The sequence below is a fragment of the Cyprinus carpio genome, chromosome B5, assembly GCF_018340385.1.
Source record: "Cyprinus carpio isolate SPL01 chromosome B5, ASM1834038v1, whole genome shotgun sequence".
Taxonomy (NCBI): Eukaryota; Metazoa; Chordata; class Actinopteri; order Cypriniformes; family Cyprinidae; genus Cyprinus; species Cyprinus carpio.
In genome coordinates, this window is record NC_056601.1 from 2,568,172 (window position 1) to 2,593,209 (window position 25,038).

The following is a 25,038-nucleotide window of genomic DNA, read 5'->3' on the forward strand; positions in this document are numbered from 1 at the left end:
TAGATAGATAGATAGATAGATCTAAAATATTAGATAGATAGATAGATAGATAGATAGATAGATAGATAGATAGATAGATAGATAGATAGATAGATCTAAAATATTAGATAGATAGATAGATAGATAGATAGATAGATAGATATAAAATATTAGATAGATCTAAAATATTTGATAGATCTAAAATATTAGATAGATAGATCTAAAATATTATAGCAATAGATAGATAGATAGATAGATAGATAGATAGATATCCAAATAATTTAAATAAGCATTAAAAGAATACTGCAAATTCATGAAAGATAAAAAAAAAAAATTAAAAAAACAATCACTGCAGACCAGAATTATTTTTTAGTTCTTTAATTAGGAGTACAATAAGCATCTTTATACATGAAATACATGTATGCTCCTAGTGGACATAACTGAAGCGGTCCAAGGATATACGGCATATGGGCATAATATATGCATAACAAATATATTTTCAACTATATTAGTAATCATTACTTACATTCTGCGATGTACAATAATATTATTTCAAAGCAGGAATACTAAAGAAGAAAGCACCTTTCATTTACTAGTACACCAAATGCATTTAATGTAATATGCTAATAAGGAAAATTATTTCCAGTATTTTCAGTATTTCCATGTATCAAAAAGAAGCAGGAAAGGTAATACAATGGAATAGATCTCCATGGAATGTTCATGAAATTGCTAAATATGGAAAAATTAAATAAATGTTGGGGGACAAATATGTTTGCAACAAGCCATAGGCTCGAAATCAACAGTGACTATCAATAAATAAGGATTTGGTAGCTTTCCTTATGTGCACAGTCCCAGAGCAGGCAAGTGCTGTCAGCAAAACTGAGCAGATATGGGGCATATGGTGGCACAAGGGTGGCCATGAGGTGAAACAGACCCGTCCCTGCTTGTCTGAAGCGGAAATAAGGACTGATTTAATTCAGGCGATCTGCACAACTGCTTGCCATCTGCACCTCTATCCTGAACCATTTCAATTTGAAAGAAACAAGCCTTTTAAAGGGCCAGTCCACCCTTTTGAGTTTCATTATGCCTAACCTTTATCGTGTATATAAACAAAAACTTTATTTTATTTTTTTTGTAGATCTGTAGTGTGTAGTTTCTTTTCAGAAACCAAGTGAGGAGTTCTCACTGAGGTCAAACGGATTTACTCGCAGGTTAAAAATTCATTTTCTAACGTATAACAAACCCAGATTACATTACCTGAACCAAACAAAACACTGCACAAAACCCAAACTTATCCCAAAAATATGACCCATTAAAACTTGAAATGTACATTAATACTAGCATGTGAGGCTTCTCTGTTGTAAACAACTGCTGAAATAACATTACTAGCGCAAAATTATTTAAAAAAGATTAAAACGCAGCACATTTTCAGGCTTTTGTTGCGAGCAACCGCAGCATATCCTCTCTCAGTGTCACAAAAAAAGGATTTTCTGGATGGTGGCTTGCTGTTGATAAATGTTTCTGTGATATGCTGCAAAGTGAGTGTAAATGCATCATCAGTACACGTCACAGAGCTCGAATCCAATCCAACATAAATCAATATTTTCTAGTTTTCATTGTGGTTTTAGATGCATTTCGACTGGCCAGGATTCTTCCCTTTACTCCTAATGCAAACATTATATAATCTAATGCTATCTGGATATCATGTTATCATGCTGAAAACCTCAAACAACAATCAAAGCAGCTTCTTCCATATGTGTGCAGTATTTTCCGATGATGGGAAACATGCAAAAAAGTAAGCCAGTGTATTTGGGGATGGCAAAGATAAAGCTATATACCAAAGAATGGCTCAAAGAAATAAGATGAGCTTCAGTTGTTGATGAAAACTTGATAAAAGATGCACCGAAAGAGAGCTAGTGTAGCACGCAACATGCAGCTGCATCTACGGAATCAAATATATACAGTATATATGGAAAAATATATGGAAATCTTTTTGGCCAGTGAGCTACATCAGCTTCAGTTCAAATCCACACTCAGTAGACAACAGAGAGCAGTTCTGGACAGCATAATATACTCTACAAATACAGCAGATGTGATGAATCACTGTTTACTCATAGGATAATGTTAAAAATATAAATATATTCATGTTTCCAGACAGGAAGTCAGTTGCATTGATTTTATTATGGCAACAGGTCATAATCCGGAAACTGTACCAGTAATACTTTGCTTCATAAATGTTAGCAGTTCCAGGAAACAGTTGGTTTGACCCAAAAAGTCAGTATTACTACAGAAATGGCTCCCATCTTTACCATAAGAAAAATCCCCAATGTTCAGTAACATGTCTGTGTATTTGATTCCTGAAGATTTATGAGAATAAAGTGTCATTTCAGAGATTTAAAAAGATTCATGGCCAGATTTTCCTACACCTTCATTAAGATTAAAGTGACAGTGTATCAAAGATATGGGACTGACAAGGTAGATAAAGACAACAGATTTGTGAATTACTTGGGAGTTCAGTACGTCTCTTAATAAAATGTCCCTTTAAGATCCAAGTTGGAATCACATAAAATGGCACTCAACTTTCTATCCAAGAGGAACCAGTTACACTTCTGAGGAAGTGCTACATGTACAGACTCCATCAGTTCCAACGGTTAGCGGAGTTTGCCACAACAGGTGGAGAAAATGATGAACTTTGATGTTCGAAAGCCCTAGAAATTCCTCCAGATGGTCCAACAGGTGTCCAGAGAATCTGACCCCTTCGAAGGGACCCAGAAACGCAGGACTTTCAGCAGTTCAGATGTACCTCACGCAAGCGCTCAGAAGTTCTGGAGTTCAGGTAGGTTCTTGTAGAGGTCCAAGGAGTCTGGGTTTGAGAAGGCCCCTCGCTGAGTGACGTCCTTACCTGCGATCACCTGCTTCACTGCGACTTCAACCTTCTTTCCGCTGATAGTGTACTGCAGGCAGAGGAAATGAAAAGTCAATCAGGTGGAAAAGTGCTGAAAATAAAGCAAGGGAAGGAATTGCGACACTAAGAGCGAATGTACAAACTGAGCTCACCGGGATGTCTTTGGTCTCCAGTATCAAGGCTGGTATGTGTCGTGCAGAGAGAGCTACTCTGATAGCGCGGCGGATCTTCCCCACTAGCTCCTGACTGAAGCTCTTATTGGGTCCCATCTTCAGGAACAGAATCACCCTCTCCTCTCCATCACTGCTGTACTGAGGGACACAAAGGCTGTCGGAAACTTCCTCAAAGGCTTCCACTGGTTAAAGAGAGGGCAAAACAACGGTCTTAAATGCTATCTATTATTTAGACAAATTTCTATACATTTTTTGTTTAAAGCATGACCTTTAAAAAAATGTACAGTATGGAACATTATTAATTTTTGTTTCTTTTAATTTTTCAAAAGATGAGATTACACTTAATGGTGTTATTAAATTATAATGTTTTTAAATACTAACTTTAAGTGATCTTTAAATGACAGCAAAGGTAATCTTAACATAAGAAGAGGTGGAATAAACATACACAATTACATTTTTTTAAATCAGCTGATATGCATCCGATATTGACTGACATAGTTCCCACAAAATTTTTTCAAACCATTTCTTGAGCACCAAAATCAACACTTAAAAGGGGTCATATGATGCAATTTCAAATTTTCCTTTCTCTTTGGAGTGTTAGAAGCTCTTGGTGAATAAACAAGATCTGTGAAGTTGCAAAGACTAAAGTCTTAAATCCAAAAAGATATTCTTAATTTATGTTTATGTTTTGTCGCTCCGGCTGGAAAATGCATCACAATATGTTAAGAGGCGTAACATTTCCGTCACACGCTTGAGGCATTCGGCCAATCACAACGCACTGGATAGCTGGCCAATCACAGCACACCTCACTTTTCAGAACGATGAGCTTTGTCAAAATCAACGCGTTTCAGAAGACGGGGCATAGAGGAGAAACAATAATGTACAGTATGTGTAAAATAATGTGTTTCTTTTTAAACTTAAACCTCATAAACTAATTTCATTACACCAAATACACAAAATAGTGTTTTTTTTAGCAGCATCATATACCCCTTTAAAATGATTTCTGAAGCATCATGTGATACTCAAGACTGGAGTAATGGCTACTGAAAATTCAGCTTTGCATAACAGGAGTATATTATTTTAAAATATATTAAATTAGAATTTAAGATTTTAAATTAAGTTAAAGTACATACATACATACATACATACATACATACATATATATATATATATATATATATATATATATATATATATATATATATACACACACACACACACACACACACACACACACACAATTTAATTAAATTAATAATTTTGACAATTTAGCCTGCTTCAAACCAGGGAAAAATATATATATATATTTCTCACCAATGTTATAAATTTCTGAGCTCCCAAACCGAACACCATTAGGATTCAAGGTTCCGTCACTGAAAGTACAGACAGAACAAATACTGCTTTATACCATTACTAAACGCACAGTATCATCATGCAATAACAGCAATATTATAAGCATCTAAGCATACACTAGAGAAGATGATCAAACAAAGCAAAACAAAAAGCGAGACTTACCTTCTCCCCAGCATGACGACTCCTCCCGTTTTTGGATTTATCTTACAGTAATCACCGTGGGCCCAGACTCCTGAATGAGGAGATGCACACAAACATATGGATTGGACAAATAGTTATAGAAAGAAGCAGAGAACGCTAATAAGGCTGAACTGTCCCGATTGGCCTTTTCCTGCTTCTCCAAACTGACAGCAGTGAGCCTTCAAGGAGATTTTTCTTGTGCTAACAAAAGCTGGCAGGTTCTTTTTTTTTTCCTTTTCACTCTCAGAAATCATTTAATCAATACGGCGGAAAAGCTGCAGCCTCTTCTGAACACACTGAAGCGGCATGTTTGTTTTCCAAATCAAAGGGAGGACTCGTTTGCTTTCTAAATCGGACAGAAAACACACTTCACTGTTTAAGAGCTTTGAAGGAAGGAAGCATCTGTGAGCCTCTATAGGCAAATGTGAGTATAAGCATTGAGTCTGAAGCAGTGCATTTAGGAATGATGCCTACAATGCCTTAAATGAGATCTAGGGTGATGTCATGTGAAGGGTTACCTGGGAAGGTAGAAAAGTAGGCTTTGTGGTATTTGCTGCCGTTCTCGTCGTTCCAGAAATGAGTGGGCTGACACGGGATGGGCTTCAAACACACCAGCTCCCCGCTCTCGCCCCAAACAGGCTTACCTGAAATACACACCAAACACAGCAGGTTTACTGAAGCAATAAAGAGTTGAATTGAAGCAAAAAAAAAAAAAAAAAAAAAGTTACATTTATTAATTCATAATTATTCTGCCAGGTAAATTAGGTTCTCAGCATTATTGTAGGTGAATTTTAAATAATATATCTTATTTATATAATATATATATATATATATATATATATATATATATATATATATATATATATATATATATATATATATATATATATATATATATATATATATATATATATATATATATATATATATATGATGTATTATTTAAAGCCTATATATTTAAAATTATATATAATATAAAATACACAACCATTCAAAAGCTTGAGGTTTTGATTTTTTTATGTTTTTAATGTTTATGTTAAACATTAATAATGTGAAATATTACTACAATTTAAAATAACTTTTCTATTTAAATATATATATATATTTTAAAATGTAATTTATTCCTGCTACATTTTCAGCAGCCATTCAGTCTCCAGTGTCACATGATCTTTCAGAAATCATTCCAATATGCTGATTCAGAGAAACATTTCATATTATTTCCAATGTTGATTAATATTTTTGCACAAACAACGATTTATATTTTTTCAGGATTCTTTGACGATATATACATTTTTAACTACTTCAAATGTGAATCTAATCAAACCAGATTTCAGATCCAAAACTATTCATATTGTATTAAATACAGTTAAATAAAATAAAAGACGGCCGCCGCTGTCTTGACCATAAAATCAGAGATAAACATGAGCTATATCTCACCTTCACAGTTCCAGGACTCCACGGCCATGCCCAGATTTCGGGCCTGAATTTCCCCTCTGTAAACAGGCACCGTCATGTTCTGACCCATGAAGCATGAAATGATGTCTGTGCCACCTTAGGGAATATTAAAGATGTTAAAGATTAAGACAGGTTTGTGGAGAAACTCAATATCAGACATCCTTCATGTTTCAGATAAAAAGATAAACAGATAAAAAGCTCTAGAAAATTAGTTAACTTTTTCGGGAACCGATGGGATGTTTTCATTAATGCAAACTTGTTGGCATAATTTGCCAATTAGTCTCCATTTATATGGATCACAGTTTCTATACCACAGCTCTTCCCTATTGATTTGTTTACCAGACACAATAAAAGCAAAAGGAAACTGAACAAAGGTTCTCAAATATCTATTTGGCCCAACAAACTCAAGCCGTTCTTCAGGAATGAAACTGAAACTCTTTTCGATGGTGGAGAAAAAGCCAAAACACAAGCAATAAGCCATTAGTGTTGGAGAGTAGCAGCAAGATTCTCCAGCAGCTGACCTGAAAGAGGGAACTTACTGAAGGCAATAACACACAATACAGCGCCCCCTGTGGCAATGATGAGAAATGCACTTGTGTTAAGAATTGCATCAACAGATTTTGAATCTCAACAATACACAAACTTATGCTTATGCAGCTAGAAGTATGTGAGTTATTGTACTTCAACAGTGTAAGTTTAGGCCTATATTTAATGAGTCACCCAGTATAAAGACTGAACCTATAACGTGTGAGCAGCTTGGATGCTCAGTCATTATGATGCCAGCACAGAGAAGGGTGGAGAGAGAGAGAGAGAGAGAGAGAGAGAGGTAGGGGAGGAGGAAGATAAGAGACAGATATTTGATATTACAATCCAAAAGAAAAAAAGCAAGGCAATCAATATTTCAAAATAATGAGGTTTTGTGGAGAAAAACAAGGAGAGGTGGTGTCAGATAGAGTAAAAATAGGTCTCAGTAATTGACAAATGTAACGGCTGTAAAGTCGGATTATAAAAGAGAGGGAAAACAGGAGAGAAATTAAAAAGGCAAGAGAGAAAAAGTTTGCTGGGACAACAGATATATGTGTGTTTATGTGTGTATGTGACAGATGGTAGGCGATATCGGGGGGTCTGTTGGATTCAGGTGATTCTGGGTGGCTGAAAGTGTTTAAGTCTCCCTCTGCGCTCAGGAGTCTGGCTGGCACAGAAACAGGAGCGGCGGGAAACAAGCCCTGTCACATATGCTCTGCTTGACATTGGGGTCAAGGTTAAATCTGCCTCGGGTCGGCAGAGGTCACGTATCTGAGGGGAGGCTTGCGCAGCGCTGATCCCGGACAAAGCGGTTTCTCAGTATCTCACAAGGCCAACAGGCTATCTGAGCTCAGAGCCGAAGACAAGCATCGCGTATCTGCGCTGCCGTTTTCCAGCACACATCTTTAGGGAGCCTGACATTTCAAAAACCTCTGGAGTCAAGAAACGTCAGTCAAAGCCTTTTTCTGAAAAGTTATGAGGCTCGTGAGCTCTGCAAACGTGCCAGAATCCAATGAGATTGCTGTCATGGTATCAAATGTGAGCCAAATGGCAAATCAAAAAGCCTTCACGGCAGACATATGCAAAAACATCTTCAGAATGCATCAATGCAATTCGATTAAATTCGACTTTAGACTCACATTATGATCATTTTTTAACAAAATTCTAAAAGTTTACTGCTAAAACTCTTTACCATGCTAAACCATAATAACCATATTAAGCATAACCACATGAAACAGTTACTTAATACAGTTATTGTAAAGCCATAATAATTTCCAACAATATTCCATATAGTATAATATAAATGAGAACTTCTGATCTGTGAAGAGGTTATAAAGCCATGCTTTATCATAAACAAAACATGTCTACTGACCAAACAGCATCAAGAATCAGAATTTATTTTTTTTATTTTTTTATGAAATATAAAATAACAAATCAGCAAAGACTAAAAAAAAATTCAGTATGGTCAAACAGTCTTAGCCATGCTTTATTCTAAACACAACATGACTACTGGCTCATCAGCTATCCCTTTTATATATAATAAAATAGCAAAGACTGAAAATATCACAGCTGTAACTTCCTTGTTTTCTTTGCAGTGGTTCATGAAGGAACAAGCACTGCACATAAGAAGTCAAATAACAAACACCTCTTCAATCTGAATAACATGGCTCTAGCAGGCTGCCGCTGACCTGCCATGAGAGCAAAGCTCATCTGGTGAAACCGCAGGGAGAAACTGGGCACAGGTGGTGTGTGAGAGAGGCGTGCTGCGAGACCCCAGTCACAAACACACACACATGCACACAAAATCAGCAGTCCACCACAGCTGTTAACGCTGATGCTAATTTGTTTCCGCAGGGCCCTGCAGGCATGAGATCACACTGCGTCACACACACACACACACCGCACTATCAAGAGAAGCTGGAGCACTGATGATTGGAGGGAAACTGAAGAGTGGGCTGATCAGAATAGAAGAGTAGAATAAAGAATTAAAAAGAAAGAGAGAGAGAGAGAGAGAACATAACAGAAAGAAAGGAGCAAAAAGGGAAGAGAAGGAAGGAAGAACCAATGACAGGTAACAAAATAAAATAAAAAAGTAAAGTAAAATTAAATAAAATGCCCACCTGATATGGATCCCAGTAGCACATTGTTCTTAATACAGGTGTACACATACTCATAGCTCTGAGGCTTCAATGGAGATCCTGTAGAAAGGAGTGTGTGGAGGGTCTGCAGGTTGTGTGTGTTTGCTGTGAATGGGCAAGAAAAACAAAATCTTAGTAAAAAAAAAAAAATTAAATAAATTGCAGTTCCTAAAGGAAACACAACTGCTTGCAAGACCTCAAAAGAAGATGAACAGTAATGGCCACATATGTTTTAATTCGGATCAATCTACCGATATTTTCATTCTGTAATGAACATATTTTATGCTTTATGAATGCCGGTTCATGTCGCTTTAAGGATGAAGCTCTTTGTGCATTTGAGGTTTTGGAGGGGTTAGGGGATTTATTTGCTTTGCATATTTTTCTTTTGTTTTGTTTGTTTTGCAATAACCATAGCATGTATTTAATAAAACACTTTTATTCAAATCAAAATGTAAAATGTCAAGTGCATTTTGATGTGTCCTAAATTCTACATTATATTATAAACCGTCCTGAAGTATAAAGCTCAGCTCGCTGTCATCTATTCAGAATGTCTGTGGTCTGGAGGCAGATGGGTATGGCTCACAGTGATCAGAATTATGAACCACGTTAAACTGTGCTGAAATGTATGCAGGCGACATGCCAGGCCACCCGTCTGGGGTCCCGTGTAGAGCGGGTCTCTCGCCCCGGTTATCAGAGTCAGTGCCACACCCCACGGGCTAACAGGTGTCGCTCTGAAATGTCAAGCAGCCAAAGGGAGCAGCAGAGGGCCAGGAAGCACGTCTCTGACCCCCAACACATGATCCACTGAACCACACACACACACACACACACGCAAAACAAATAAATCCCCTAAATCAAGCACACCAAGAGCTGCATCTTTAAAGCAACATGACCTGGCATTCACAAAGCACTGAATATGAATACGAATTTCATCCTTCTGTAGAACACAAAAGAATATATTTTGAAGAATTTTGGGAACCTAATCAGTTGTTGCTAGCCACTAAATTTCCACACCGGAGTCAATGGCTACCAGCAAATGTTTGGTTATCTGCATTCTTCAAAATATTTTATTTTGTGTTCAGCAAACACATACAGGTTTGGAACAAATTGAAGATGGAATTGTAATTTTTGGGATAACTATCACTTTTATTTAATTTGACTAAATATTAATTGAATGTAGAAATTCAATATGACTTAACATTAGTTTAATTTATACAGCATCGGTTACATCCAAGGTGTCAGGGTTTGGCTGGTTTGCACTGGTACAACAACTTTTTTTCCATTGATGGACATTCTCATACAACTGCATATCCTGACCAAACAGAGTTGATTTTCATTTCAAGTTTTATTTTAAGGTTTTATTTATCCCTGCATGGGAAACCACAGGGGCTCATAAAAGTGTCTCCTCATCAGAGGAGCTCCTGAAGTAACTCTTTATTTAAAAAAAAAAAAGACCACTAATTTGATCGCTCTCATGGCAGTCGTAACGCATAAACTCCATCTTTCACTGTAAATTGCATTTTAATTCACTTTCAGTTTGTCTCATTATTGTTGAATATTTACAAGCACGCACACACGGTTTAGTGAATGAGTCAGTGGCATCTAGAGACCTGGGAAAGTGGGGAAATTAATGTGTACTAGGGATGTCAAAAACAGCACTTTGGAAGCTAATTGAAGCTAACAAAAACAATACACATACATTTAATAGTCTTTAGACCGTATCGGAAGTACCAAGTACAGACCCAATTTGGTGCACATGCCTCACAGATGCACATGAATAGTCAACAAGTGCAACAAAGTGCTTTCTGACAAGGTAAAGAGTAATTTTGCAGAAAAGCAAGAAATAAAAATATTTGCCAAAAAATCAGAACATTAGGCTTCGCAGTGTAAATGAATTATAAACTAGCCACTGTCCTATATGTCATTAAAATGAATCAAAGAACATTAATGACTGAAAAATTTATTGAAAATTTTAAAGCAATGTTTTCCCCATTAAAAATTATGTATATTAGATTCTTTAAAGAAAGGAATGATCAACAACATTTGTTTTTGCAGTGGTATCAACTTGATATTAAGAAATATGAAACATCACTGGTATCATTACTGAAATATTGTAAAGTGACAATTCCATTATGACAGAAAACGTGAAGAAATGAAAGAGAGAAGATGGAAGGATTGTAATTCTCACCAGGTTTCAGATTTCTCTCCTCCAGCACAGCCAGCCATTTCGCTCCAGTCCCAAAAATCGTGATTCTGTCAACACATGATAAAACAAATGGACAAAAATGGATGTTAATAAGTATTTTGAAATGTATTACTAAAAAAGCAAAATGGCTTTCTTAGAGCTAGTCAAAACAAACTGAAATTTAGGAGGTACAGTACAGGGCAGGCTGGCAGCATCCTTAAGGAAGCTGAGGTACACGTACCCCTGGTTGAGAAATCACTGTACTATAGGCCAGTGGTTCCCAAAGTGGGGGTCGCGACCCCCCGGCGCAGGGGTCGCGAGATGATTTCTATAAAAAAAAGTCCCTATATATCTTCGTTGTAATTAATTTAACCCTTTCGCACGTACGATCACACCGGTGTGATCAGTCTAGGCTGGTCCCTGGAGTGTACGATCACACCGGTCAGTCAGTGCATGACGTGAAATTCAAATGTGCTCTCGCGCGTTGGCTGGCGCTGAGTCAGAGACAGGCGCGCTCAGAGCTGTCATCACAACTTTTCAGTGTTTTCAACCACATAATGTTTATTTTAGGTTTCAGACATATAAGTACTTAAAAAAACAATACATTTAGAGTTTGTAAAATACACACTGATGTCAAAGGAAGAGGCAATAATAATCCTTTCCATTATAATTAGACACGTTTTATGCATATCAGATAGACCTACACATTGTGTAAGTAACTTTAAAGTTTACTCTATTATTCTCCCAGTTCAGCAGCCACTTACTTTTATGTATTTCGGGAGAAGTGGATGAATTCACGTGTTGTAAATCCAACAGATCCGATTCTCTGAACTGCGTCTGCGGCACAAACTAAGATGGCGGCGCCCATCGCGCATACAGCTCAACTAACGCGATCGTTATATAGGTGTTTAAACAACAAAACACTTCCACTTGCATATATTTGAAAATCGGAATATCAGCTATTTCATGCCATATCTAACAAATTTGTGAATATTTTGAATAAAAAAAGAAAAAATGACATAAAAGCAGATCATCATTCATTCCGCTCTGTTATTTCTGCGGTGTGTCACGTGACAAGCAATGACGCGTCACCATGGAAACCATAAAGTGACACATCTATATCCCGCTGTTTGCTAAAGTTAAAGGTGTTTGGAGGCTCCAAAAAAAGGGGTTGTTGATAGGGGGGGGGGGTCGCGGGGCAGCAGCGCATTTATCTTGGGGGGTCGCGGGCTTAAAAGTTTGGGAACCCCTGCTATAGGCCACGTCTCTGAGAAATATGAAAACCTAATTTCCACAGCCCTTTAGATTTCCACGCTTTCACTATAGATGAAAAAGTGGAACACTTTCAGTGTCAATGAGATGGAATTGATCTAAATGGCCTGTTGACCTGCAGATGCCTTGGTCAGCCATCTCTTGATGGAATCACTCGCGGTCAGAAATCAGGGGTCGGGGGTCAAGCCAATGCAATATCTGAAGAGCAGACAAACTTAAAGGGATACTCCACCCCAAAATGAACATTTTGTCATTAATCACTTACCCCCATGTCGTTCCAAACCCGTAAAAGCTTTGTTCGTTTTCGGAACACAATTTAAGATATTTTGGATGAAAACCTGGAGGCTTAAGACTGTCCCATAGACTGCCAAATAAACAACAGTGTCAAGGTCCATAAAAGGTATGAAAGTCTTCATCAAGAATACTCCATCTGCCATCAGATGTGCAATCATGGGTTATATGAAGCGACGGGAACACTTTTTGTAAGCGAAGAAAACAAAAATAACAACTTTATTCAATAATTCCTTTGTCAACGGTCATCCGCGCCGCAAGGATGTGCTGTTTTATTTAAAATCAAAGCTAAATACACGTAGAAACAGCGTTTCCTTGTGATGCGGATGACACAGAAGAGCATACGGTGATATGGAGAGACAGAGGAGACCGTTGACAAAGGAATTATTGAATAAAGCCAATATTTGTGTTTTCTTTACTTATAAAAAGTGTTCCCGTCACTTCATATAACCCAGATTGCACGGCTGATGGCAGATGGACTATTCTGACGACGACTTTCATACCTTTTCTGGATCTTGACACTGTTACTTATTTAGCAGTCTATGGGACAGTCACAAGCTTCCAAGTTTTCTTCCAAAATATCTTAAATTGTGTTCTGAAGATGAACGGATCTTTTATGGGTTTGGAACGACATGGGGGTAAGTGATTAATGACAAAATTTTAATTTTGGGGTGGAGAATCCCTTTAAATGCTGTCAACACGGTTGTATTAGTGTAATCATTTGTCTAGCAGTGTTTACTGCAAATTTAAAGTACAGCAGACTTTCTACTACACAGGTCGTATAATAAATGAATCTGCCCATTCCTAAATGCTATCGGAACAGAACTGTAACTGCAAGAATTAAGTCTAACCGATGGTTTACAATTAAACAGTGAAAAAAGGATTTATGTACTTCAGCGTTCACAATGCACAACTAAAAAATAAAGAAAAACATCATTCGAAAATTGTCAGCATACTGATGACACATCAGTGTATTAATTATAGAGCAACTACTCTTTTTACATTCAGAGAGGTTAACCAATCACAGGGAACTTGCATAAAGTGTAAAATGTATAGCATTAAAAACATTTAATCTTTAAGCAGGAAAAAAAAAAGTCAGGTAAAACTAATCTATATTTGTATTGGACAATTAATGTGCAAAATATCAAAAGCTGCACATAAATGTAATTAAGTATCCATCTAAACTTATATGTCTTTCTCTGTTTTGTTTTTCCTCTCTCTATAGTGTCCAAAAACAGACGTCCACTATATTGATGCCAGGACAATGTCCTGCTTGTGTGTGATTGGTGGCAGCTGGCAAGGCCTGGTTAGTAATGGGTCGTTTAGGATGTAGGAAGAGAATTGTATATGAAATGAAATGGAACATGATTTCACAAGCAAGATATCAGTCAGGGAAACTTGCCAGTACCAATCTAATGATATGATCAACTACTGATCTTCCTTCCGTTTATAGCATCATGGATCTCTGATTTACTGCATAGTCTATCCATAGAATTCATCCTGGGGTTGTTCATTTTTCTAATATTGAAGAAATGAAGCTCGTCTAAATATTCAGACAGCTCATTTCGTATAAGCCACATCATTTTTAGGCCCCATCTGTACATGGAAAATTACAACTGGCAAATGAGACAATTAGGCAAGTTTGGAATATAGAAGAAAAATCTTAAGCAAATGCAATTCAGTTAGACTTCCGTTACAATAAATAGGTGTATACCAGATCTTAACCTGATACTTAGCTTATTGGTGAAAGATGTGGGTTTATAAACAACAGGCTGGAGGTTCAAAGGGGAGATCAAGAAGTGACCAAGAGGTTTCACAATGGTCCTTTATCCAGAATAGGTTTCCCTTACGCATCTTCCTTCATCTACACTGGCATCCCGTTTGCCTTCTGATTGAATATTGATCATTTGTAAACATTAAACACAATTACCCTGAAAGGCGAGCAGTACAAAATAAAAGCTAATCCAGGATCAGTATATTCGTACGACTAAGCATAGAGGGACAAAAGAGAGCGAAAGAGAGGATAAGTTTTATTCATCGTGTAGTGGACATTGATGAGAGTTCTACCTTTTCTGCAGAACAGAGGAGGACAGGCTGATTCAGTCTGAAGTTATGAACCTTATTTGTGTCACAATAGCAAATGTCCACGAATTCGGACAGCATGATCAAATACAGCCAAGTACAAAGGAATGTTTCCCTGCTAACACAACTGATCGCAGACCTTGACTGAAGCGATGATCCCAGAATATATTCCCTCACCAACTTACTTACAAAGAATCGGAAGAAGTGTTTTTGACAACGTAAACAGACAACAGGAAGGAGAAGCTTGTGATTGTTTTATACAGAATTGCTCAGAACAGGAAAACTAAGATACAGAGCTGAAAAATACAGATGCCGTGTAAGATTTTTGAAGCAGTTTGATGTTTTTCTATTTATTTTTGCTCCAGTTTCCTAATGCCTTTCTCACTCGTAGCTTCATTGGCTGTTGCTTATTACTGCCCTCTCGCTTGTCAGGATAGTGAACACAACCGAAGACTAAATGGAGCATATTTCAAAGTGTGAAACAAGCCTGAAGCAAGCTTGAAATCTGTCGGAGCCTCAACAAACATAGTGTCTCTCTGAAGTGTGCTTAAGTCCTGTAGTGTGCACTCAGTTAAGAGGCCCAATTTGAAACAAGATCTTCCTCGCTCTTTTGAAATAAAACAAGTTGCCATGTAAACATCCTCCTAGTCTAATAATAAAAAGGTTCAGAACCAGTTGAGGTTGACTGCTTGGATTCTTAAAGTCGTGATGAAATGTAAGCAGCTAAAGATCTTCTGTATTGTGACAAACATTTAAATGTAACATTTTAATTAAAAGGTAAAAGGTTTGGGTTTGAGCTACACTGAATGATGGCACATCCACTAAATTTAAAAAAAGAACCATCTTCTTTTCACTATCACAATAAACTCTAAATAAACCCTAAACTGCCCAGGGAAATAACTTAATTGGTGTCACCGACAGGGCTCTAACTTAAAGCTAATCTCACAAAGACTCTCAGATACAAACCAGAGCTGCCTTTCAAAATTAGGACTGTTAAATTTAACATTATCCACTTAATAACTATATAAAATAATGCGATTAAATGCATAACACAGTTTAAGGATGCCTTCTGACCCATATGTAAATTCCACATTAGGAATATTCCTACCATTGGAGCAATTCGTGCTTGAAATTCAGCTGCTACTAAAGGCAACACGCCTCGCCAAATCACATTTACAGAGAGCGGACCGCTCAAAAACAGTTCACACAGGATGCATTCTTGCGTTTAAAACAGCAAGACAGAGTGCAACTGCATGGAAATGAACGCAGGGGTTTTGATACATGCCAAAGACCAACAGACCAACATTTTAAAAAGTACAGAATAAATGCTAGAATGCGTCATGTGTGAACTTTACTTCAGACAGAATGAAAAACTCAGTTGCGGACTGTAGAACTGTGTTAGCCTTATATTCAATTATTTGGAAATCAAAACAATTCAAGTCATTTTTTGTCGAATCTCTTGCTTTACTCATTTGCCACAATGTTATATCTTGAAATTTATGCTTCATGTGGGGGCTTTTTGCAATTAATATAATTAAATTTCACATACACTACCATTCAAAAGTCTCAGTTTGGTAAGATTTTTTTGTTGTTGTTGTTTTAAAGAAGTCTCTTGTGCTCATAAGGTTGCATTTATTTGACCAAAGATTAAATAATCAGCAATATAGTGAAATAATTTTACAATTTAAAAACAATTTTTTATATTAATACATTTAAAATGTAAACGATTCCTGTAATGCTAAAGCTGAATTTTCTGCGTCTTCAGTGTCACATGATCCTTCAGGAATCATTCCAATATGCTGTTTTTCTGCTCAAGAAACATTTCTGATTATTAAAGTTCTGCAGCTCAATATTAGCATCTATTCAAAAATAGAATGTCTTTATTGCCACTAATGCATCCTTGTGGATTAAAAGTATTAATCTCTTAAAATAATCTTACCGACCCCAAACTTTTGAATGGCAGTGTAATTAATTACATTAATTTGTAAGTAATTCATTATGTATTATTTTGAATTGACAGTCAACCCTAATTAAACATTTTAAAATGAAAATGTCTCTGAAGTGATTCAAGCACAAACGGGTCTGGTGAGTAATAAAGATGTGTGTTTTTTGGCTTTCCCAAAAGCTGCTGCAAAAATGTCTCTATTTTCTTCCTCTTGGGAAGAGGAGAGACAATGAGAGTTAAGAATAGAAGCTTTCACCAGTAGCCAAGGGAGCTGAAAATGAGCGCGCACACACACACACACATCAAGTGTGATCCAAAGGAACTCCAGTGTCTGTTGCACTTCGATCATTTCTGATCAATAACAGGTAAACTCTGAAAGGAACTCGATGCCACATTAGAGCTGGCCAATTAGACCCATCTCTTTAAATCAGGTTGCCGTGGTGATGTGGTGTCATTTACACAAAGGGCACAGCAGACGCTGGTGATAAGCACTGCCACACCTCAGCCAATTACAGCACAGGCATGAGGGGGAAAAAAAGAGAGCGACTGAAGCTCCTGACTGTGACACCTTCATTATAGAGTGTCTTTCACACACACACAGACTTACTTACCCCAGACGGTCTACAAGGTCCCAGAGCACATTGGCACTGGGAACAAGAGGGGAGCCATCGTACAGGACCACAGAAGCCCCAACGGCTAGAGAGGACACCAGCCAGTTCCACATCATCCAGCCCGTCTGCACATACAGAGATATCTACTTTAAGATTGGGTCAGAGACTACGTTTTTGTCCCAAGTTTGACCAGATTGGGCAAACACACCAACTACTCAGCAAAGCCTAACAAACAGTGCTCAAAATGAAACATTTCAACCCAAATATAATTTTGAATATCACACTGGACTAACCAGATATTGCAAATTACGTGTCCCTTAATTTTGCTAATATTACTAATAGACATAGAGGAAAGAAAATACATTGTCCTAACAAAGACATAATGGAAAATGATGTTAACCTGATTTATTAATAAATATCCCAAGTGGCTTTTTTTCCACCATCTAAGACGCCAGATACATACCGTAGTGTAATATACGATGACATCATTGTAGGTCATGTTGCCATGGAGAATGTGTTCTTTAAGATGCTGGATGAGAGTTCCCTAGGAACAGAGAACTAAAGGGTCAGGCTGTTGTTAATGTGATTAACCACACATCTGTATGAACTTCAGGACAACTGACTACTTCATAAATCCATTACAAATCAACGAGTCGGAAAAATGGCTAAAAAAAAAAACATTAAGTAAAATCAGAAGTCTGTAATATCAGAGGTGACATAACACAAAGCATTAGTGAAGGACGATTGTGTTTATTTTTCTGGATCTCACATTCTTCTCAAGTTCTTTCTCTTGTGCTGGTGTTGTACATTCTGAAGTATTCTGGCAGGCAGGGAACGAGCTTATTAGCGAGCTAAAGGATCAGCGACACCGCATGGATTAAAAAACCCTCACATTCCTTTTCTTCTAACACCATGCCCTGCAACAAGTGTCTAACACGTCTCCTAGCGAAAGCATTAATTGCATTCATTCGCTAACTGCCATAACCCTACGCGAGTACTGTTTTCATAAGAGCACACTGAACATTGATCAACCATAGAGCGAGAGGAGAGAGATGCGCCTGCATGTGTACATGTGCATGTGATTGTGTGTTTTCATACACTCAGCGCTCTAATTATCCAGCACGCAAGAGAGGCGCCAGACACAAATGCCGCAAAGGCTGAAGGGAAAAGCTGTGAAAAATGAAAACACAGTGTTATACACACACCGACCAAGCGCTAACAAAGTGTGATTGTAAAGCACCAAAAAAATTCAACCAGTGTTTTTGCCTTCCCTGATTTTTTTGATGAATTTTCTATGCAGTGCTGATTTCTGAATTGAAATTGTGGGTATGTGGAGAAAGAAAGGCTGATTTAGACCCATGTGAGCTGCTGTGTCCCTAATGTTGGGATTATACAGGAAATGCATTCAGTAGGGATGAGAATGGTGCACATAATTGCTCATCCCAATTGCATCCAGCTTAAAGTGCCTAACAGGTTTTAAAACTGCCTCTTACTGCCATCTAGTGGTCAATGTTGGTTATTCACGAGATGTTGTGTATGATGATCAACAGGTGCTTTTATAACCTTTTGGCATACAAAAATCACACAGCAGTTCAAGACACAGACCAAGTGGAAGGGTAAACTTAGTAGACTGAAATATACGTTTGGCTGTAACTACAACATTCTATCCACAACGTCAAAAATGAATCTAAAATGTGGTGCCACCTCCAAATCAGTGTTATTTTAGTATTATTTACCAGTTCTATCAAACCTTTACAACTGATCCAGAACACAGCAGCAAAATTCATTTTTCATGAGCCAAAAAGAATGCACATCACACCTCTGTTTATCAGTTTGCACTGGCTACCAGTAGCTGCTCGCATAAAATTCAAGGTATTAATGTTTGCCTACAAAACCACCACTGGCTCTGCACCCCTTTACCTAAATTCATTACTTCAGACTTATGTGCCGCTAGAAGCTTGCATTCTGCAAGTGAACAGAGCATTACTGTACCATCCTAAAGAGGCACAAAATCACTTTCACAGACTTCTACATTAAATGTTCCCTCCTGGTGGAATGACCTGCCCAACTCAATCCGAGCAGCTGAGTCCTTAGCCATCTTCAAGAATCTGCTAAAAACACATCTCTTCCATATTCATTTGACCCCCTAACTCTAGCACTCTCTCTTAAAAAAAAAAAAAAAAAAAAAAAAACTGGCCTATTTTAGACTTGCACTCTGTTCATTTACTGCTTGCTTTCTTTAATATTTTTTTTTTTAAAACACTAACACTAGCAGTTCTATTTTTTTCTACTCTGTTTACTTTTTATTTATTATATAATTAAAAAAAAACCTTGCTTGTACTGCGTTAAGCTAACTGAGACTTGTTATATCACTTGCATATCATTGCTCTTCTGTTAATTTTGATTGCTTCCATTATCCACATTTGTAAGTCGCTTTGGATGAAAGTGTCTGCTAAATGACTAAATGTAAATTTATATATACAAAATATTAATATTTTGAATGACATTTTATTTTTTAGATTTTCAGGTGATATGCTGTTGTCATTTTAATTAGTTTTTTTATATTTAGTTTCAATATTTCAGGGTTTGTTCTAGTAATTTTAGTACTTTAACTCAAATAAAATGCACTGCATCATCCATTTATCCTTATTCTTTTTAATGATATTTTAACAATTTTATTTGTTCTTAGAATCTTTATTTTTTTTGTTCATTGCATTTCTTAATCATCTGCTATGATTATTTTAAGAACCTTTTTATGTAAAGCACTTTGAATAACCACAGTGTATGAAATATGCTATATAAATAAGTTGATTTCCAAAGAAACATCAATACTTTTCATTTTTCCAAGTTTATTCATTTAATATTGTTTTATTTCAGCTTTATTTTAATTTACAAAAACAGTATTTTATAATTTTAGTAAACAATAAAAACACTGCTGCAAACTCTGTCTATGGGTTCATTCATAGACAATTTTAAGCAAATAAAATGCATCAATATGTTCCTAAATTATAAACTGATAATTTAGCTGTTGATATTTGTACACCTGCAAAACAAATGTAGGCATGTGTATTTTCTTTCTTTATACATGTTTGGGATGAGGCGCCCCAAAATACATATATCAAGTAATTGCAAAATAGTGAGTACAATGTTTTAAATATTTTCGCACACAAACTCACCCCAGCAGAATGCACCATGCACTTGGGAGCTCCTGTGGTGCCAGAAGAGTACATGATGAAGAGAGGATGAGAGAAGGGCAGCTGCTCAAACTCCAGCTGAGGGTCCTGATCCCCTTCTTTACCTGTAGCCAAGAAGTCATCCAGGAACACGCTGACAGAAGAAGTACAGGAGACAGAGAGTCAGAACTCAGACAACACTTCAGATCTCATTTAAACATACAGCAGCAGCTGTCACTGAGAGAGGGAAACTGAACTCCTACATACAAATGGAAGGACCAGCCCAATATATAATAATTGTGATTGATTGAAATATGATTGTAAACACACATCATGCACAGACCTGTTGGGAATCTTGGAGAGGTCAGTCTCTTGTCGAGAGCGAACGTATGGAATGACCACAACCTTCTTCAGGTCAGGGAGACCTGAGAGATGACGGGGGAAAATATATATTAGGATCCATGAAATGTATGCAGGTTAACAAGACAAAAATATGGGAAAATTGTGGGCTAAAATGTGTGCTTTATACCTTTGACAACATTTTGGAGTTTCTCCATGTGGTCGTGCTGCTTGCCGTTATACACAACAGCTGCTACTGAGAATATCAGCTTGGGCTGGATCTGAGAAAATCGGTCTAGAACTCCCTTAAGATGAAAGAGACACATTAAAGATAGAAAGAAAAAAATGCTACACACACACTATGTATATATATATATAAAAACTTATACTATATTCACAAAATGTATAGTTACTACAGTTCAAAATTTGGGAGTCAGAAAGAATTTTTTCAAGATTCTTTAAAGAAATGATTATGTTTTGTCAGCAACAATGCATTAAATAGTTCAAAACTAAAGACAAAAGATTTATATTTCTAATAAATGCCGTTCTTTTACACCTTTTTATTTATAAAAGAATCCTGAAAAAAATGTGCAACATTAATACAAATAAGAAATTATTCTTGAGCACCAAGTCAACATATTAAAATGATTTCTGAAGGATCATGTAACACAGAAGACTGTCATTTGTGGTCAAAATTCAGCTTTGCATAACAGGAATAAATTCCAATTTAACATTAAAACGGAAACAGTTATTTTCAATTGTAATACATTTTCACAATATCACTGTTTTTACAGTATTTTTGTTGGTGACTTTTTTAAAATAATGGAAAAATAAATAAATATTATACTGAGTTTGGACCAAAAGTTTGAACAATAGCGTATACACAACAGCCCCATTGAATATGCTGTAGTACCCTGACTTAACCACAGATGGCAACAATGCAGACACTGAGTTTGCTTTTATTAATCTATGTTGCCTTATCTGCTAGAGCCTGTCCTATTTATAGAATCACCTAGGCCCTGAGGGGCCTGTAGACTTACTTTAATCTCCTCGTGTGTGTGTGTGTGTGTGTGTGTGTGTGTGTGTGTGTGTGTGTGTGTGTGTGTGTGTGTGTGTGTGTGTGTGTGTGTGTGCGTGTGTGTGTGTGTGACAGAATGTCTGACATAGCTAACAGGTCACACACACATTTGAAGTCAGCCAGAACTGATGGTCAGATGACCTATTTTTTTCTACATGGGGACAGACACGCTGCAATACTATGACCAGTGGAATCTACTCTATTATTATATACTCATTTTTGCTAGTGGGATATATAGATTGCATATGAAACACAAGGCGAGAATAAAGTGGAAGCTCATGACAACACACTGCCCCGGTGTCAGTATGAAGGCATGTGGGCATATGAATGCTGGGTCTGCGTGGTACAGCAATGCCTGGCAGCCGAGGGCATTCACAGTCATTCTTTATGCCAACGTCCAAATCTGATATTCATACATCAGGAAAGGATTTCTCCACACCACTCACTGGTCCATCAGTGTCAGGTTTTTAATCTATTACTTATTAAAAATGAATAATCTGGGACTTTAAAATTTCAGTGGCTGACAGTGAGGAAGAAGTCAGCCAAACAGTTTGCTATATGAGGTACTTTTCTGTGTCTACCATCTAAAAGTTGGCAAGAATTTTTCTCTTTTTTTAAAAAATAAATACTATTTTCAGCATAGATGCATTGAATTGATCTAAAGCGACAGTAAAGACATTAATAATGCTAATAAATGCCGTTCTTTTGAACTTGAATCTTAAATGTATCACAGTTTTCACAAAACTACTAAGCGCACAACTGGTTTAAACATTGATAATAATAAGATATTTCTGCACAAAATTAGCATATTACAATGATTTCTGAAGGATCATGTGACACCGAAGACTGGAGCAATGATTTACTCTTTGCCATCACAGAAATAAATGACATTTTATAGATATATTAAAACAGAAAACAGTTATTTTTAATTGTAATAATATTTCACAATATTACTGTTTTTTCTGGCTTGGATAAACCCTACCAAGCGACTACTTTTTTTTTTTTAAACAAATTTTTTTTTTTTTAATTACTGACCCGAAACTTTAATATGGAATGTAGTGTACATGGAAAAAAATTAAGTGGCTGTGCACAAATGAGTGCAATCTGTCATCATTATTATTATTAAAAATTTTGCACTTTGACCAATTTTTCCCTAGATCAAAATGAAAGTGAAATACATTTCTAACCTGATCTAGCCTGTATATTTGACATGTTCTGATGATCCACATCTCACAGAAAAATGGAAGTGGCTGCTAAACACTTAATGTATATTTTATATGATTAAAAATAATACATTATATTGGTCATATGGTCATTATGCATGTAAAGCTCTTACATTGACACCGAAATCTGGAGAGGTTGAACTCCAGATGGCACCTATACTGGCAGCAGCGAGCATAGCCTCAACAGCATGAATCCCATTGGGAAGATACCCTGAGGAAAAGAGAGAGAATAAATCACACAACATTACATTACAGACAGCAATGGATCACCGAAACTGTGCACTCAGCAGGCACACAATATTAAATGATTATAATGCCAAAACAGAGAGTCACTGAAAATATTACACAAAGGTGGGAAATGATACATACAGCTTCTAATATGCAACTACTATAGTACAGACCAAAAGTTTGGAAACATTACTATTTTTAATGTTTTTGAAAGAAGTTTCTTCTGCTCATCAAGCCTGCATTTATTTGATCAAAAATACAGAAAAAACAGTAATATTGTGAAATATTATTACAACTTAAAATAATAGTTTTCTATTTGAATATATAGAATAAAATAATTTATTCCTGTGATGCAAAGCTGAATTTTCAGCATCATTACTCCAGCCTTCAGTGTCACATGTAACATCCAGTCTATCACATGATCATTTAGAAATCATTCTAATATTCTGATTTATTATGAGTGTTGGAAACAGTTCTACTGTCTAATATATTTGATGAATAAAAGGTTAAAAAGAACTGCATTTATTCAAAATAAAAAAAAATTATAATAATATATATTCTAATAATATATTTTCTTTACGATCACTTTTTATCAATTTAACACATCCTTGCTGAATAAAAGTATTGATTTTATTTTTAAAAAAAAAGAAAGAAAATAAAAATTACTGACCAGTAGTGTATATTGTTATTACAAAATATTTATATTTTAAAAACATAGCTTCTTTTTTTTTTTTTTTTTTTACTTTTTATTCATCAAAGTATCCTTAAAAAAGTATCACATGTTCTGAAAAAATATTAAGCAGCAGAACTGTTTCCAACTTTGATAATGAATCATCATATTAGACTGATTTCTAAAGGATCATGTGATAATGATCCTAAAAATTCAGCTTTGCATCACAGAAATAAATGATAATTTAAAGTATAATAAATTTAAAAACAATTATTTTAAATTGTATTAATATATCACAATATTACATTTTTTTTTCTGTATTTTTGATCAAATAAATGCAGGCTTGATGAGCAGAAGAAACTTCTTTCAAAAACATTAAAAATAGTAATGTTTCCAAACTTTTGGTCTGTACTGTATATAAAATACAATTGCAATTTTTACTAAAAAAGGAAGTATATTTCTCAAGAGAGAATGCCAATGCACCAACAAGGCATTTGACTAATATACATTAATCATAAATCAAATCTAATTTGTTAAATTAATCATTCCGGCTATTTTATTGTCTTTTCTAGTGAACCCTAATTGCATCTTAGCCGATCAACTCTAACTCTTGCTATTTAACTTGACTTCTCTTCTTTCAGCTCGGAGTTAGTGGTTACATTTGAGGCTCAACTTAAATATTATTGCCTCTTTGGTATGAAAGTACCTGCCCAAAATACTTAGATTAAATGTAAATAAAAAAATTGAACGAAATGGAGAAAGGAAAGACAGAAAGCAGCACGGAATAGAAATGATGTCCATTAGCTAAATGATACTGCGATTATTAAGTGGCCATATATTCTCTCCTACTCTTGCACACGCTGTAAATCAAGGGGACAGACAAGGACACGCTTTATTCATGAACACACACACACAGCACTGCAGGATCACCCTAACAGGATCAATACACTCGGCCTATGTAAACATCTACACTTTTACGTCACATAACACACACACTCCTAAAAACAGACACACCTCTGTGAACACAGTCATGTTTGCATCCACGTAGACATATTTATAAAAAGGGCACAGTAGTCCAGGAACTTTACAGCATAATTAACTAGCTAATAATTATTACAGATAAACTGTGTTGGATTAAATATACTTTATTGTCCCACTATGGCAAATTTGGTTTGGACTACATGAACATATAACACACAAACACACACAAGGGGACCGACACATACTCTGAAA

The 25,038-nt window shown here is 36.2% G+C and overlaps 1 protein-coding gene across 1 annotated transcript in view; it reads right to left on the reverse strand.

Annotated features, from left to right (window-relative positions):
* Positions 1-341: 341 nt before the first annotated feature.
* LOC109055307 (acetoacetyl-CoA synthetase) overlaps positions 342-25,038 on the reverse strand; it is a 30,197-nt gene continuing 5,500 nt past the window's right edge. The window contains exons 5-18 of the mRNA XM_042723573.1: positions 23,021-23,118; positions 20,797-20,911; positions 20,611-20,692; positions 20,271-20,421; positions 17,558-17,638; positions 17,095-17,219; positions 10,897-10,961; positions 8,691-8,813; positions 6,028-6,141; positions 5,109-5,234; positions 4,573-4,642; positions 4,372-4,430; positions 3,037-3,239; positions 342-2,933 (exon numbers count right to left, since the gene is read on the reverse strand). Coding sequence (XP_042579507.1) covers positions 2,796-2,933; positions 3,037-3,239; positions 4,372-4,430; positions 4,573-4,642; positions 5,109-5,234; positions 6,028-6,141; positions 8,691-8,813; positions 10,897-10,961; positions 17,095-17,219; positions 17,558-17,638; positions 20,271-20,421; positions 20,611-20,692; positions 20,797-20,911; positions 23,021-23,118 — 1,550 coding nt within the window. The 3' untranslated portion in view covers positions 342-2,795. The remainder of the gene's footprint in view (positions 2,934-3,036; positions 3,240-4,371; positions 4,431-4,572; positions 4,643-5,108; positions 5,235-6,027; positions 6,142-8,690; positions 8,814-10,896; positions 10,962-17,094; positions 17,220-17,557; positions 17,639-20,270; positions 20,422-20,610; positions 20,693-20,796; positions 20,912-23,020; positions 23,119-25,038) is intronic.